Source organism: Crotalus tigris, unplaced genomic scaffold (assembly GCF_016545835.1).
Source record: "Crotalus tigris isolate CLP2741 ecotype Arizona unplaced genomic scaffold, ASM1654583v1 scf7180000017611.44802233496:7321179, whole genome shotgun sequence".
NCBI classification, from domain to species: Eukaryota; Metazoa; Chordata; class Lepidosauria; order Squamata; family Viperidae; genus Crotalus; species Crotalus tigris.
The window spans coordinates 52,846-70,024 of NW_024096511.1; the positions used below are offsets into that span (position 1 = coordinate 52,846).

Consider the following 17,179-nt stretch of genomic DNA (forward strand, 5'->3'; position numbering starts at 1 on the left):
TGGATGACCTTGGGCCAGTCACTTTCTCTCAGCCCAACTCCACAGACTTGTTGTTGTGGGGAAAATGGATGAGGAAGGTATGTTGGGTATGTTTGCACTTTATTTGTAAAAATAATAGAGGCCGGTAGTAAATAAATAAATGTAGGCCATTTCCTCGCTACTAATTGTGTCTTCTGGCATCACCAACCATCAATCGCTGTGGTAATATAAAGTCTGCTTTCATCACTTTAGTACAGCAATGGTTTAGAATAGAATAGAATAGAATAGAATAGAATAGAATAGAATAGAATAGAATAGAATAGAATAGAATAGAATAGAATAGGTCTTCTAGTCCAGCCCCATGTTGAAGCAGGAGAACCTATACCATCTCAGACAAGTGGCTGTCTAGCCGCTTCTTAAAAATCTCCAGTGATGGAGCGCCTATGATTTCTGGAAGCAAGCTGTTCCATTGGTTAATTGTCCTCACTGTTAATTGTCCTCACTGGTTGAACAACATTACAAGATATTATAAATTATTATGAGGAAGTGGCCTTAGTTACCTGAAGGTTAGCATAAACTCCTTTATGGCAGTAAAATATACTAAATAAATATTTGGCAGCTTTTCACGCTCACCAATAATTCTCCTCACCAACTTTATCTCATTTTATTGTAAATTCCTCCAATGAAAAAAATGTTGTCGTTTTTCTAACTCTATTTGAAGCTCCATTCTTAAACCAGCACATTTTAACCATGCTCTTCCCCTGTCTCTTCTTAACTCAGTGCTCCCTGTAACCTAGAGTAGCAAGGCTAGTCAGAAAAATGGCAACTTTGCAGGCAGCACAACATCCCCAAGCTCCCAGATCCCACTGCGCCTCTTAGTGATATTTGACCATATAAACAAAATCATGGGAATTCAGGATACGTCATCTGAGATACTCTGATGGCATTCAGAGATGCTGCTGCATAGATAGCTGATGCAAGTCTCTGTTTGTTAGATTGAGCTGTTGGGATCAGTTGGGTATTGTACCATCCTTTCTACTGCATAACCACCTCACTGGCTGAGCTTTGTGACTCTTTGACCAGGTTAGTGATGGAGTTTTCCAAGCTCATGGTCCTTGGGGATTTCAACCTACCCTTGGAGTGGGGGTCTCCAAGGTGGCTCGGGATTTCATGAATACTATATAAAGGTACTTCAAATGAATGTTGGAAATCCAAATGTAAAGAAGATTTTATCATTTGTGGCGGACATGGGACAAAGCAAAGAAATATTGGAATAGGATTCATATTTTAATACAGAAGATTCTTAAAGTGAATATAAATATAAAACCAGAAACTTTCCTTTTGGGTTTAATGGAAAAAGGCTTGGGGGAAAAAAATTGGAACTTTGATGTTATATATGTTGATGGCAGCAAGATTACTTTATGCACAAAAATGGAAGGACACTTTGATCCCCACAATGGACGAATGGCTGCAATGGTTGATGGAGTTAGCAGAGATTGCTAAATTGACTGCTTTGATAAAAGAAAAGAACACAATTATTTTTGTTTCTACTTGGAAACCACTTCTGGACTTTGTGCTTGAGATGGAAAAAAAATAAAACTTTGATTTTGGGTTTTACTGATTAGATAGATTTGTTGATAATAGAAATGGCTAGTTTATACTATTATCTAAAAGTAAAAAGTTGAGGTTTGATGTTATTATCTTATTTTACTGAACCAAAGGGAGTTGCAAGTCAACATCTTCCCTTCTCTTTTCCCTCCCCTATTTTTCCTATTATTTGTTTTTGTATTTTTGTATTTTATACTATATAAACTAAAAAAAGAAGAATCTAAAAAAAATGGGGGAAATATTAGAAATAGAATTTCAAGACCACAATGACAGCCAGGTCATCAAGGCCCGACATATGACAGTGGTCATACGTTAAATCTGCTTTTCCTGCAGGAGCAATTGCAAGGTGATCTGAAGTTAAGGTGACTGCTATCATTTCTCAGTCATGATCTGGTATCTCTCTGTTACTCCTGGAGTTCTCTGGTGCTTGCCCTGCCTCTCCCTGCTTCAGGGAGACTAGACCTACTCAAGTGCATCCAGTAAGGTTCTAAAGAAGCTTGAGGTGGTCTCTTGATAGCTACTTGGAATGCAAATGATATGGAGGCTCTGGATTGGCGTTCAATTATGCACCCTCTCTCTTCCATAGATTTCAAAATTCCCCTTAGTTAACCCGAGGAACTGAGGAAAATAAAATGGTTGAAGAGATGCTGAAAAGATCATTGGCAGTTCCCTCCTTCCCATCCAGGACATAGCACAGAAGTGTTGCTTGAGCAGGGTCCGTAAGATTATCTGGGACACTACAATCCTCTTCACGACCTGTTTTCCTTGTTACCTTCTGGGAGGAGGCTTCGTGGTATCCGAAGCAGAACATCCAGATTCAGCCAGAGTTTCATTCCATACAGCATTAAACTTGTGAACCCTCAAGCTTCCTCCTTGTGTTATATATTCAAGATGGACAGTGTTTAACATTTATTTGTTATGTGTATGTAGGGGTGTGGGTCTATACCAGGGGTAGGCAACCTTGGCTCTTTTATGACTTGTGGACTTCAACTCCCAGAATTTTTGAGCCAGCCATGCTGAGGGGACAGGAAGAGGTTTCCAAGCTGAGCCACACTGGCTCAGGAATTCTGGGAGTTGAAGTCCACAAGTCATAAAAGAGCCAAGGTTGCCTACCCCTGGTCTATACATATGTTGTATATGTTTAGGTGTGTGTGTCACTTGGAGGGCAGGCAACTAAATTTCATTTTGGATGTGTGCTGTTGCTAAAAAAATGACAATAAAGCTTATCTTGTCTTATCTCATGAGTGCCACTGAAGGACAACAAAGAAGGACAAGGAAGAGTGAACCCAAGCAAATACAAGCCAAAGCCACTATTAAGGCCTACCTAAGAGTGCTAAAACTGGCAATGTTTCTCCATACTTATTATATCAGTGGATAGTCATTCAGATGTTCTGTTCAAGGTAATCTGGGCTCTCCTGGGGAGATTATTCCATCTGAGGCATCCAGGAGATTCAATGAAGGTTCATTGAATCTGTGTCTGGAGATTGTGGGGGGTTGAATAGCGCTGAATAGGTTTCAACTCTAGCTTACCGAGACTGCCCAATTCTGGAGAATTTCCATTTCCTGTTCTATGTAAGATTGCACAATTCTGAGGTCCTCAGCAACTCACAATTCCTGTTCAATGTCAGTAACCAGAAGAGTGTTTGCAACTGTGCTCTTTCCTGAATCAGGAAATTCTGCTCACTCTTGTCAGGCAAGGTAATCAGAGCATGTGTTGGACCCTGTGAATTAATTTTGTTAAAATATTTGTATTGTGCCCATATCGATTTTTTAAAAAAAAAAACCTTGCAATGCTGATTGTCTATTTTGTACTTTTGTTCTCATCTTTTTTTCTTTGCTTTTTTAAATTGCTGTTAGCTGTTCAGAATCATTTGTTTTGAAACCAGTGGCCGTATAAATTGAATGAATGAATAAATAAATAAATCCAAGCGGAGTGTTTGCAGAGCTATTATGAGAATAGTTGTGCATTCTGAAATTGTACTTAATATATAAATATTGACAATAGCAGCTGTCCTTCAATATATCTGTAACTACCACACTGGAGAAGACAGCAGCAGTTACCTCATATCTTATAGATCCTGCATTAAGCAAGAGGTCGGACTAGATGACCTCCACCATTGGCCTTCCAGTGCTCAGTTCTGTGACCATCTGATCCGAGCCCTCACTGTTGTTTTCCCTAATTACTGATGAAGAAAGAGCCATACTGTAGCTACCCCATCCATCTGGGAACCGTAGCAATGCTTGTCTTCCCTAATCCCGGAGATGCAATGAATTCCAAATTCCATAATCCTGAAATCTGTTTAGAATGATGGGAGTTGATAGTCAAGCAGGAGAATCGGGTATATCAGTAGGCACTCCAGTCGGCCAGGAATCCCTACGAAAAGTTCCGGATGGCTGGTCTTAGAGCTCTTACACCACCCTGCCTTCCTGCGAAGCAACACCCCGGGGACGGGCAGCTTTATTATCCCAGTGCTCCTCGGCTGTTTTTATTGACTGTTAGTACGCCTCCAAAAGGGCGTGCAGATGAAGGAAGGGATCCGCTTTATTTGCAGAGCAACCATTGCCTTGCCTTGCTTTCCCAGCAATATCACCTTGCCGTGGCAGCTGCTTGCTGACTGTAGTAGCAAGGAGCTCGCTTAAACCTGGGGTCAGACCCGCCTTTCTTACCCCACTCTATATTCCCACCAACCCCCGAGCTGAGGCAAATGGATTATGCCGACGGGTTTATGAAAAGGAATGGCAGGGAATGGCGGGGGAGCGGGAAGCAGGCAGGCAGGCAACAGGAACCCCTGTCCGGCGACCGCGGCATTTGTTTGCAGAGCAGAGACGCCTGCGTGCGAATGCCAAAGCCACCAGGAGAGGTTAAAAACTGCAAAATGTCCACGGTGGCAAAGCCGCGCGTGCCACTTCGAAAGCGCGGATCGGGTCCTGCGCGCCCCGGCGGGAAACGCGCCTCCAACGCCAAGGCCACAGTCGAACCGCCGAAGGGTCTGGATGGAAGGTGGGGGGGGTCTTCGTGCAGGGGGCACCGAGGACCGGCCTTTGGGCTCCTCTCATGGCACCCTGGAGCTTCGAAGGAGCCTCACCAAGTCTGGAGAAAGGAGGAGGCACGGCAAGAGGGGAAAATAAATAAACGCCCAGTATTGAGTATCCCGAGGGGGGGAGGGGCAGGCAAGCAGCAATAGCGCCTAATGGTGTGAGAGATAAGCGAGTGATCGGAATGATGGCTCAATTAGAAGCCAAAGGGCCGTTTGCCGGCTGACGGCGAAGCCCGGGCTTTCGATGCAGTCCGGCTTTTCTTGATCCACGCATTTCTCGCTCGGCGCCCGATCCTCCAGCCCGGCCATCCGCGTCAGCGCTGGCAAGCCCCTCGCGTCCGTGTGGATCCGAGGGCATCGGCGATGGCCCACGTGGCCCGGAGCCCGCGAGGACAACGGGGGGGCTTTGGATTCCTTCCAGTTCCGCCTGGCTTGTTTTCCTTGCTTTGCTCCAGGTTTTACTGCTGGTTGCCTGCGAAGCCTTTCGCTCCTCCCTTTTGAAATCCTATATTAGCTGTGGCCAAAGCAGGGTAAGGAACACAGCTCATTGTTGGCAAGGGCTGATGAGAAACTCGCCGAGAAGGGGAAGCCGCGGCTTCGAGTCTGTATGCCCAGCAGCAGCCAGAAGAATTCACCGCCACCCTCCACCCGGTCAAGCACACAGAGGACGAAGCGGACCGTCGCCTGCTCTATGCTGGGCGATTTCTGCTGACTGGGTCCAGCAGCGCGTTGGGAGCGAAGGAAGAAAGCGAGCGAGAGAGCGTGAGGTGAGCGGTGGGCTTTTCTCGCGCTCCCTGCCCGAAGCTCCGGGACGAGGACTGGAGGCACGGGAAGGCATGCCCGAAGCGGCTGGGGAGGGGGGGAGAGGAGAGAGGGAAGAGGCTTCCGCGGGAGCTGGTAATCCACTTATTCTTAGATCGCAAGCGGTCCTTGGCAGACTTTAATTCCCAAAGTTGCTGACAAGGAGAGCGGGAAGGTCGGACAGCGTTCTCCCCATCTGTAGTTCTTATGTAAGGCTTTTCCTGCAACAACACGCGTGGATTGTTTGTTGTTAGCATTATCTCCGTGGACGAGTGTTGCCGATTCGAAAGCTGGAGGAGTAATAAAGGGGACGAAAGCGGGGGGGGGCGGAAAAAAGAAGCCGGGGAGCGCCTAGGTGTGCGCGAGTGGTGACAGAGGAGAGGGTGGCTGCCAACCGGCGATGGTGCCCAAGGCGCCTTCCCCGCTTGCCAGTGCTGGTGAATTGGGAAGAATCTCTCTGGAAAGAGAAAAGGACCGACTGGGTAGAGGAGGGTGGGAAGGGTGGAGACCCAGAGAGGCGACTTCCTGGGGAAGAGAGGGGGGGTACCCAAGCTTCGGGGGGGGCGATGGGGGGGGGCGCAGGCAGGCAGTATAAATGTTGATCCTTTTCTCTGTCAATATTAACTTTCCAAAGGCTGGAAATGGCAGAGCACATGATGGCCATGAACCACGGACGCTTCCCTGATGGAACCAGTGGGCTTCACCACCACCCGGCCCATCGCATGGGAATGGGACCCTTTCCAACCCACCACCACCAGCAGCAGCAGCAGCCACCGCACGCCTTCAGTGCCTTGATGAGCGACCATCTCCATTACGGAGGAGGAAATATGAACACAAACAGTGGCATCAGGCACGCCATGGGGCCAGGGAATGTGAACGGGGGACACCCTCCTGGCAGCATGCCGCCGACCGCGAGGTTTAATAATACCCAATTCATGGCACCGACGGTGGCTCCTCAAGGCGGGCCCTTAACAGCCAGCATGCAGTTGCAGAAGCTGAACAACCAGTACTTCAGTCACCATCCTTACCCTCACAACCACTACATGCCGGATTTACTTCCTGCCAACCATCAGCTCAACGGAGCAACCCAGCATTTTCGGGACTGCAACCCAAAGCACAGCAGCAGTGGGGGGGGCGGGGGCAGCAGCGGTGTGCCAGCTTCCGTGCCCCACGTCCCTGCAGCAATGCTGCCTCCCAATGTCATTGACACTGACTTCATTGACGAGGAGGTCCTGATGTCCTTAGTCGTAGAAATGGGTTTGGATCGCATCAAGGAGCTTCCTGAGCTTTGGCTGGGACAGAACGAGTTTGATTTCATGACAGACTTCGTTTGCAAACAGCAGTCTAGCAGAGTGAGCTGCTGACTTTCGTGTAAAACAAAGGACTTTTTTTTTCCATGTGTATGAATGAAAAAACATTCCCTCTAGAAACAGTATTTCAAAGGCTTGTAGGAGCTTGAACACCTGGGAAGCAGAGTAAACTGTAAACTTGTATAATTTTTCTTATTTTCTGTTTGCTACCACCACTTCTTTATTTTTTTAAGCTTGGCCACCCATTTTTGTCCCCCTGACCTGTAATCATTTTTAACTGAACCTATCATATCCTCAGTGTCTCTTTCTCTGTCTCCTCTGCCTAATTTCTTCCCTGCTAACCTTAACCTGGCAGGTCTTTCAGTGGCTAGATGCAAACATGGGCAAAAAATAATCGTGTCGATATTCTGTGAGTTATGATTTCAAATGAGTAGAACTGCATTCAGATTCTTGAGTTTAAAAAGATTTTTTTTAAAAAAAAAATGCATTAGTTGATTGCGCGAACTTCAAGATAGATTCCTGCGCAAATACTGCCCTCTTCCTTTGTTTTGAACTATGCGTTGGAGTGATGCTAATTTTTAGTCTGCTAAACTGGAAGCTTAGCAAATGTGGGCCAAACCTTCCTTCTTCAGGAAAAATAATACTGTTACTTAAACTCTGCTGACTGTTCCTCTCCCCCATCTGTACAGATAAAAAGTGTGAATGGAATGGCGGTGGGGTCGGTGGGAGGGGACTTTGCTGGCTTTTATTCTGGTTCTATTTTCAACATCCTTTTATTTTGGTAATGTGCTTACATGGTTTATTCAATACATAGGGGGAAAGAACTACTGTGTTGAAAGCTTTTTAGGAAATTTGACAGTATTTTTGTACAATTTTTTTTCTGAGAACATACTTGTTAATTTATTTTATTTTAAGTTGCCAGTGTCCACAAAAAAGTTAAATGCTTTAACTTTTTCCTAGGTATAGTTCCCACTTATTTTTCCTAAACTTATTTTTCTTTCCCACCCCTTCAATTGCCCCTCTCCAAATATTTAGTACATATGACCCTTTTTAACTTGTTGAGCTGTTGGGTTGTGTGAACATTCTGAAGGAGTATTTACTTGACACCATTGTGTGCTATATGTCATGATCAGTGCAGAAGGTAAAAGGATTTAAATCTAATTATGAAATCACAGTCTCATAAGTAACATTGTAACATGCCTGTGTGATTTTATCAAAAGTGGAATTTGCCAAGAGGCAACAACTTGTGATTTGCCAACTTACTTACTATAAATGTAGTTGTCCAGAATTATGATGCATAAAGTATTTATTCTATTTATCTATTAAACTTTAATTTTATAAATACTCTCACAAGTACTCTCAATAACACTTTGTTCTTCGTGCACATGTATTCCTTACTATGTGAAAGGGCTTCATAAAATAAGCATGTAGAAGTTTTTGTTCCATCTTTCTTGCATCATGATAAAAGTGCTCTTAGCCATTTTTTGTTTGTTTGTTTGAAAAACCTACATTGCACTAAAATCATATAAGTTTTCATTATAGAGGAATGAAGAGTAGAACACATTGGTAGGAAATGGTTTGTTAAACAAAATTGAATTGTATTATGGTTTAAAGCTTGGACACAGATATTAGAAGAATAATTTCTGTATTTTCACATGGAGATAGTAAAATATTTAAATCAGTATATTTTATTTCACTTTCTCTTGGTGGGAAAAGAAAGGTGTCCCCTTCTTGCTTTGATCAGTACAAGATCAGGTGTTTAATATTATGTTTAACATGGCTACAGCAATTAAACACTGACCTGATATCTCACTTTCAAAATTATTTTTTAAGTTTTTAGATTTGAGGAAGGCATTTACAGATCTCTCTCTTACACTCAACCAGTTCAAAGCCCAAGTGTCAATTATCATTCTCTAATATTTCTAACCAGAATATAAGGCAGTCTGACAGTATACCAATTGCTATATTAAGTTTCACTGAATTATGTGTACATTAGAGTTTGTATCAAGCTGGAGTATGTTATCTGGTGAAACATCTAAAACTACTTCCTTGAATTTAGCTGTATTTAGTGGATTCCCCAAAGGCAGCATTTTTCATCAGGCTTTATCTATCTTATTCCTATAATATGGACCCTGGCCTTGTCTGTGTTATCCAGAACAATGTTTTGTGTAATGTCACAGAAATGCTGCTTGATACCTATTAGAATGGGATAAATTGTTCTTGGATGATGGATGACTAGCAGTATGCTTTGAGGCAGGGAACTGCATGTGACAACATTTTCATGCCTGATATGCTTTGATCTTAATACTAGAATCATTTCAAAACATTTCTATTGTATATCAACAAAACAAGGAATATGGTGTCAAGGACAATTGAACAAGAAAGCAATATTTTGAGTCACATGTAGTTGGCTTTGCATTTTCTGCTAACTGCATTACTATTATGTTTAAGATTTGTTACGTTTGTGTACAGCATATTATGTAACATACACAGCAAAATTAGAAGCATTGAAATCTTGCAGCAATTTATTTTAAGATATCAGTAATCTGCAGCAGTAACTAAACCTTTATAGAGGTCAAATTTGGATTTTGGCTGATTTGGTCAGGAAAACTGCATACCTGAAGATGTCCAAGAAACTGCAGATCTATAATTACCTAGCCAATTTATTAAATAATGTTGGGATTCAGCTAGCTTTCTAACTAGCTGAAGTACGGTTGAAATAGTACTTGTGAAATAATCAGCTTTGGGATGACATTAGGTACATGTTGTACAAAGTGCTTTAAAATTCTTGAATATAATAGTCACTTTTTTTGCAAAATAAAATATTTCCATTTTAGTTGTTCCATAAATAGGAACAAAATAAGTATATTTTGGGCACCAAAAGCCCCTTTTTTCATTAAAATTGCACAAAACATTCCAATCAATGGCAGATGCTACGAAGAGAGAAATACATCAGCTTTGTAAATCATAGCTTTATTGGGTTTATATTAATTTATCCAGAGTGCACCATGTCTCCCTCACTTCCAAACCACAAGTGTTTGGACATGTCCCATGATCCAAAGCAATGGTTCTGTCCTAGAAAAACATGAAATACATCCCCAGAGATTCCTTTTCATTACAGTCCTCAGTCACTGCAAGATCAATCGTTAACTCTATTCTGCATAAAATTGCTAATCAACATTCTGAAATCCTCTGACTTATTCACTTAGTTTGAATGAAATTGGAACACGATCAAACTGGCAATCTCAAATGTTCCAACTTTTTGGAGGGAGAGGGGGAAACACCTTATCTGACATACTGCATCCCTACTGCTTGCTGTAAGTGTATTCTAAGACGTTAGCTCGCCCAAGTTAATCAGTGATAATATGAGCAGTGACTAGTTTACCAGGTTATTTAACCTAGCAATTGCCAGGTTAATTTGCAAACCGGGCTGGGAAGAGGGTGCTGGTATTGTATTCTTACTTAGGTTGCTTGTAGCATAGGAAACCTGACCCCTGTATTTTGGCTCTTTTTCAAAAAGTTCTAATATGGTACATGAGCTGCGCTGCTCTTTAAGCCATGACCATAAATAGACACAGTGCTTTATTTGCAATGGAGATCAGTGATAAGCTTCCCTGCGCAGAAGCCACACAAAAGACACTTGTTAGGAAAATAAATGCTGATTAATAAAACAACGTCACTCTCTTGCGGCTGGAGGAAAAACAACAGGCAGAGGCCATTTTTTCCCCCCCAGGGCTGAGAAAGACATCACATGGCAGTGAGTGATCTGGTTAGAACGGCTCCTCGCAGCTGTTTATGAGGTGCTCAAGAGACACAGACGAAGAATAAGTTGACATCTATTGTGCACTTTATAGTCTGAATGTCTTTTGTATTGGCAATAGCCCGCTCCGGGACATAAATTGATGCGGGCAGGAAAGGCCAGGTCTTTTAGAAACAAATATTTAATCCCCTAATCTGTTATGGGTGGCCAGCTCTAAAAGGTAAACACTCCTTGTGGGTGAATGTATTAGATGCTGGTGCCATCTTGTGGAATGCAGACCGAAGAGAAAAGAATTGAGCCTTTTTCTCCCCTCCTTCACATATTCTTGGGAAAGAGTTTATATGCAGGTGGGCTATAGTAAGTTGCAGAGAGGGCTGCCCCTATTAACCATTAAGCAAAATAAGCACATGCTTAGGGCACCAAGGGTAGGGAAGCCCCATTGAGATCTTTTCTCCAGCTATCATGGCTTTAACTCTTTCATTGCCGCAGTTGACCTTCGTTTCCAATAAACGTTTCTATTTGCATTTTCCTTCATAACGGTTTTATTAAACATTGCATAAAAAGAGTTGAAGATTTGCACCTTTTTATGGCCCTACATATAAGTAAATAATATGCTTGCTGCTATTTTGTATTAAACAATTTTTCCCCAAAAAACCCACCACTCAATATTTACTTTAGTAGTGGAGTCCAGCTTGAGAGATAGCCTGGAAGATAACTAAAAATTTAATCTGTTATTTCATCTTTAGCAGTAACTGAGTCTTCATGTATTGTCAATTAAGCTATGGAAGGACCATTGTTGGACTGTGCTTAGGGCATCAATTGGCCTTAATCAATTGGCCCAGGGAAGGAGGGAGGCTTTGAAGGGCAATATAACATCCTGGTGGAAAAGAAGTATGATATTGATTGTCATATCTAGCTGAATTCACTATTTGTAAACACTGCATTAACTTTTTTTCAAGAAAGAATCTCCATTGTGATGCTTACTTGAAAACTGCTTTTACAGAATCTTATTCCTTAATAAGTGACAGGTGTCAGCTTTAAAATGTTTTTGCTCATGATAACACTTTAACAAATCCAGAGGATGGGTCTTCCCTCAAGAAGGAAGAGAATGGTGTCTGTGGACTATCTGCTAAAAATACCTTTGTTTCCAATAGATTTTGTAAAGGATATAAAAATGAGAAGTTCTGAATGCATGATGAACATTATTCGGTAATATTCTTGGGGAAGATTATAGAGAAGGATAAGATAGAAGTGAAAGAAAACAGTGAAAATGGAACAATTGCAGAGATTTAAATCCTGTGTCAAAAAGTATTAGAGGATACATTTTTCAACAGAACAAAGGTAAAGTGGACTTAAGGATAGGAGATATATAAGCTGCTTCAATGTGTTACACGGAATCACAAAAGTGTGTGGATTTAACTAGAATTAAAGAGAATGTTTGATTGAATGAAGTGAAAAACCCGTGGTTGAGTGAAAAAAAAAATGCTTATATTGGAACTGTATTTGAAAACTATGAGGATGAAAACAAATTTTATGCTTACATTTAAATTTATTTATATTTATATGGCTGCCCATCGCATCATATTATGTATATACAGAAATAGTTAGTTGCAATTAATATGTCAATGAGAGCAAGCAAGAGTCGTTTGCTCTGTTTTTCCCTCCCATCCAAGTCTGGAACCATCAGATGCTTTTCCTGATCCTTCCTTCTGTCTGAGGACAGCTGGAGTTTGACCCTTCTGTTTTCACTCTGTCTTTGGATCTGGCAAAACTACCCTCGGTCAATCCTTGTTACCTTTCCTTCTTCCTGACAAGAACAGCAAAAAGGAAGGTAATCCCATTTCTTTTCCTTTTTTATCAACAAGAATTTTCCATAATTTCCTTAGCTATGCAAGGGAGCCTCTTTCACATACTGTGGTCTTCAAAAAAGTCACTTTCTTCCTCAGAGCCAGAATTGCTGACTGGCAATTTTGACTTGGGAGGGGATCACAAATTTGTATTTCATCTGCCACCTCCCAGATAGAAAATCTTCTCTGTGTCTCTCTCTCTCTCTCTCTTTGTGTCTCTCTCTCTGTCTCTCTGTCTCTCTCATCATCTTTATCATCTATCATATCTATCATTATCATTATCATCTATCTATATCTATTTATCAATCTGTCTATCATCATGAAACTGTATCAATAGGGCACTGCTGAACACATATCCTTCTTTTTAAAAAAAATATTGAGCTTTAAAAATGGTCTGCTATGTGACATGAAAGTTAAATGACACATTCTCAGTTTCCTTATGTAGCCTGAGGAAAAAGTGATTTTTCAATTGCAAAGAAGTGCCTTGGAAAAAGAAGGTGTGGCACCTGCAAGAGTTTCAGCCCCCCCCCCCACAGAGAGAGGGGGGGGCTGCAGTGGATCACCTGAAACAAGGAATGGCTGTGCTTTTCTTGTGCTAAAAAAATTGCATTTAAAAAAAAAAAGCCTAAAGGTGGTAGCTGTCTGCCAGTATTGTGCAGCTATTTCTTTACGTGTCAGCAAATACTGCTATTTTTTTCCCCTGACCCAGTTCTAAAGAGCTCACTGGTTAATGAAACAAAAGAAGGCTATTCTGCTAAAGAGCTCTAATGTGGCCACAAATTCAGCTGTGGGCTTTATTCCACTCTCTTCACATGCTATCTCCCTGCTAACACTCTCAGCAGGTATTCCAGACACATTTCATTCCATCACGAGGTCCCTGCTAGGCAACACAGTGTCAGGGTTGTTTGACCTGATGACAGTATTGTAGTCAAGTACTGCTCTTTCCTTTTTCCTGCAGGTATGAATGGCAGCCATTCACCCATGATAGAAAGCAAAACATCTGCTAGGTGCACAGAATCTGCTGATGATCTCTGTCTTTTTACCGCCACTTAGTTCAATATCACTTGCTGGTATTGTATTCTTACTTAGGTATGATATAAGGGTGTTGACAAACCTAAGTATTGACAATGAAAGAGCAGGTAAGAAGGTCTGAAAGAATGACAGAAGAGAATGCAATACAAATATCAAGGAAATATCTGGAATACAAATTGACCGGCTAGGGCCGGTGACACGGTCTAGGAGCCGAGTGCAAATGTTAGTTAAACCTATTTAAGTCATCTTTGTTAACTGGCTTTTAACCCTGACGATGTTGGAAGTTCCCAACAAAAGCTCGGTTTTAGTAAAGTATTTCCTTACATGGATCCTCCTGGTGGTCGTATATTTTATATATATATATATATATATATATATATATATATATATATATATATATATATATATATATTCTATGTATGTATGTAGGTCTTTGGTTGTTCGGGTTTTCTCCCACGTAAAATTGGAAGTGTCTTGGCGACGTTTCGACGAAGTCCCATTCGTCATCTTCAGGCTGGTGCTTTCAGCTTCGTGCCTCGAGCAGCAATGTGTGGTCTTAGCTGTTTCTTCCTTTTAACTGCCAGTGGGGGTATGAACTGATTGGGTGGGAGCTTGGCTGTGTTCTGATTGGGTGGAGGTGTGTTCTGATTGGTTAGGGGCGTGGCTGTGCTCTGATTGGCTGGGGGGTTGGCTGTGCTCTGATTGGCTGGGGGGTTGGCTGTGCTCTGATTGGCTGGGGGAGTGTTCTGTTTGGTTGTGCTCAGGTTAGTCTGAGTTGCAGAGGGATTCAAGATTTTGGGCTGCCCTGCCATTCCTTGGCTTCGCGTTCGTGGTCGTGCTTCCTCTTCATGGAGGGTGTCAGTTTGCTTCATGTATGGATTGGGGGGGTTTAAAGTGGCTAATGATGCAGCTGTGGTCTGGCTTCTGGTTTGTGGTCGTGCCTCATAGTCAGTGTGGCTTTGGGTTTGTTTTTTGCGATGTTTAGCCACTTTAAACCCCCCCAATCCATACATGAAGCAAACTGACACCCTCCATGAAGAGGAAGCACGACCACGAACGCGAAGCCAAGGAATGGCAGGGCAGCCCAAAATCTTGAATCCCTCTGCAACTCAGACTAACCTGAGCACAACCAAACAGAACACTCCCCCAGCCAATCAGAGCACAGCCAACCCCCCAGCCAATCAGAGCACAGCCAACCCCCCAGCCAATCAGAGCACAGCCACGCCCCTAACCAATCAGAACACACCTCCACCCAATCAGAACACAGCCAAGCTCCCACCCAATCAGTTCATACCCCCCACTGGCAGTTAAAAGGAAGAAACAGCTAAGACCACACATTGCTGCTCGAGGCACGAAGCTGAAAGCACCAGCCTGAAGATGACGAATGGGACTTCGTCGAAACGTCGCCAAGACACTTCCAATTTTACGTGGGAGAAAACCCGAACAACCAAAGACCTACATATATATATATGTATATATACACTATTTTTTTGTGTACTGCATATACATGTGTACATATATATGTAAAGACAGTTGCACAGCAAGCATAAGAAAACTGTTAAACATACTTGCAGTGTTTGACTCTAAGTTAGACCCAGATCCCGGGAAACGATGATCAACTCTTCTGCACAGAGTTGAAGCCACAATTAAAAGTATCATGCTGAGACCTGGGATATCTAAATATCAGCATTTGGTGTTTAAAATGCAAGACAACCAGCTCAGGACTTACTTTGTTGCTTTTAAAGTCAAGTCTTCTCCCATACATTATAAATGATCAAACAGTCCTTAAACCATCATGTATATTGTTTAACAATAATTAAACTACTTAGAATTTTTGGCACACTAAATCCAAAATGGGTTTGGAGTTTACTTTAAGTCTGCACAGTTCAAATAAAATAGATACAATCTGGCATACTAAATTAAAAGCCATTGACATGCCTATGGAGGTTTTGCAGTAACCTACTAGCAACCACTAGATGTAGCTGGCATTCTGGACAATTTTGATGTATAGTTATAAACTGATTTCTAATATAATCACGTAGGGATTTTAAAAATGTTATTTGTAATCCAATTTCAGATGTGCAGTTTCATTGACATGCACCCATGAAACGCAGTCATGCAATTTTTAATAACTCTTTTCTCAGGTTTTAAAATTGGATTGATGGCCAGAAAGATTTGCAATTGCACTTTTAACCCTAATTTCCTTTTACATTTGGGATTTTTTTTTTTTTTTAGGGAAGAAGGGACTTTAAATAGTTTTAAAATTAGACATTTTTGCTGCTTATTTTTCTTTTAAAAATTAATAATAAATTTTATTGCAAGTACTCTGGATTCCAAGGTTGTGAAGGGAAAAAAGAGAAGCACTGTAAACAGGGCAGATGGAAAAGCAGATAACACAGCAATGCCATTGTTTTATGACTACGAATGCTCACCAAAATCTCCCTTGCTCATCCCCCAAAGGGAGACATGTGCTGCACGTCATCCTCATCAAGAAGCTTCATTAAAAGACCTACTTAGCTTGGTAAACCAAAATGCAACCAGGATGCTGAATTTAGGAGATACAATATAAAAATACCCATGGAGATATTTTGTAAAAATAATATAAGGTACTATCATAGTTTGTCTGCAGGATTGGAGGCCTTGGTTTAATTTGGTTGGTATCCAGCTGGAGATAACCAGAGTACCAGCGGGATACAAAAGAAGCTTAGGTTTACATTGTGTTGAATCAGGCCAACAACCACATAGTCTGCCATTTTCTGTCATACTGAGGTCAAGTTACATTCCAGAAGTTCACTAGCTGCCTTCTACTGTTGTGCCTCTATGTTGCTGTGCTTAAGGAGATAGTATATAGCTATTTAAATAGCATACATTAATCTAGTGGAATGCTCCATTCATTTCTCTGGTGTCCTTTTAAAGTTAACCAGGCACAATTTATAGAGAAGAAAAAGACCATTTGCAAGCATATTCCAGCACTGTCCTCAACCTACAGGGCCACTGGAACAGAGATAAGTGGTTTCAGATACATAGAGGGAAATGAGCATTATGATGTACAGTTTGCAGAATTTCTGGGTCGTATTTGAAATACAGTTAAAATACAGTTCAGTAGGCTGATCATTTTCTAACCAATTTCAACTGTTTTCAGGCAGAGAAATGGAAAATAGCAACAACTTAAAAGAAGCAAGATTTCATACTGTGATAAGATAAATGATTAATCTATCAGCCCTTTACACTCTTTGCATAGATATAGAGAAACTCACTCACTGTAAGAAAATTAACTTTGTTCATTTTAAATTAACATTAACTGCTCTTCTAAAATGGTATAGCATGACTTATGTAAGTACTTATTATTACTTGCCTTCAGACACTTGGACACCTGCTTTCAAAATCCTAACTAGTTCATGAAGAGGATGGAGCCAGTCTATTTCACCTTCCCCTTCCTCACATGACTGCTCTGAGATATTTCAGCAACCCATGTATGCCACTCTGAGCTCTTTTGAGAAAGCATGTGCTTAAAATGTGATAAATAAGTCAGCTTTCACCCGTTCTAAATTTAGTTTCATTCTGGCTGATAATATTCTCTTACTCTGCAAGTATTTGATGCAGAAAATATACTCTAATTGTGACTAGAGCTTAGTTTGGGATAAATGTCATTATTTTGGCATCACAGTTTGTTTCAAATGCTAAAAGATGTTATAGTTAACCCAGTCTTATGAGTTTCTTTAACACAGGGGTCTTCAAACTTGGCCCTTTTATGACTTGTGGACTTCAACTCCCAGAATTCCTCAGCCTGGCTGAAGAATTCTG

The 17,179-nt window shown here is 41.5% G+C and overlaps 1 protein-coding gene across 1 annotated transcript; it reads left to right on the top strand.

Annotated features, from left to right (window-relative positions):
- The first annotated feature begins 4,791 nt into the window (after positions 1-4,791).
- Positions 4,792-8,089, top strand: CITED2 (Cbp/p300 interacting transactivator with Glu/Asp rich carboxy-terminal domain 2). The gene is made up of 2 exons (XM_039322726.1): positions 4,792-5,392; positions 6,061-8,089. Exon 2 carries the CDS (start codon positions 6,068-6,070, stop codon positions 6,788-6,790), a length of 723 nt encoding a protein of 240 aa, XP_039178660.1. The 5' UTR covers positions 4,792-5,392; positions 6,061-6,067; the 3' UTR covers positions 6,791-8,089.
- The last annotated feature ends 9,090 nt before the right edge of the window (positions 8,090-17,179 follow it).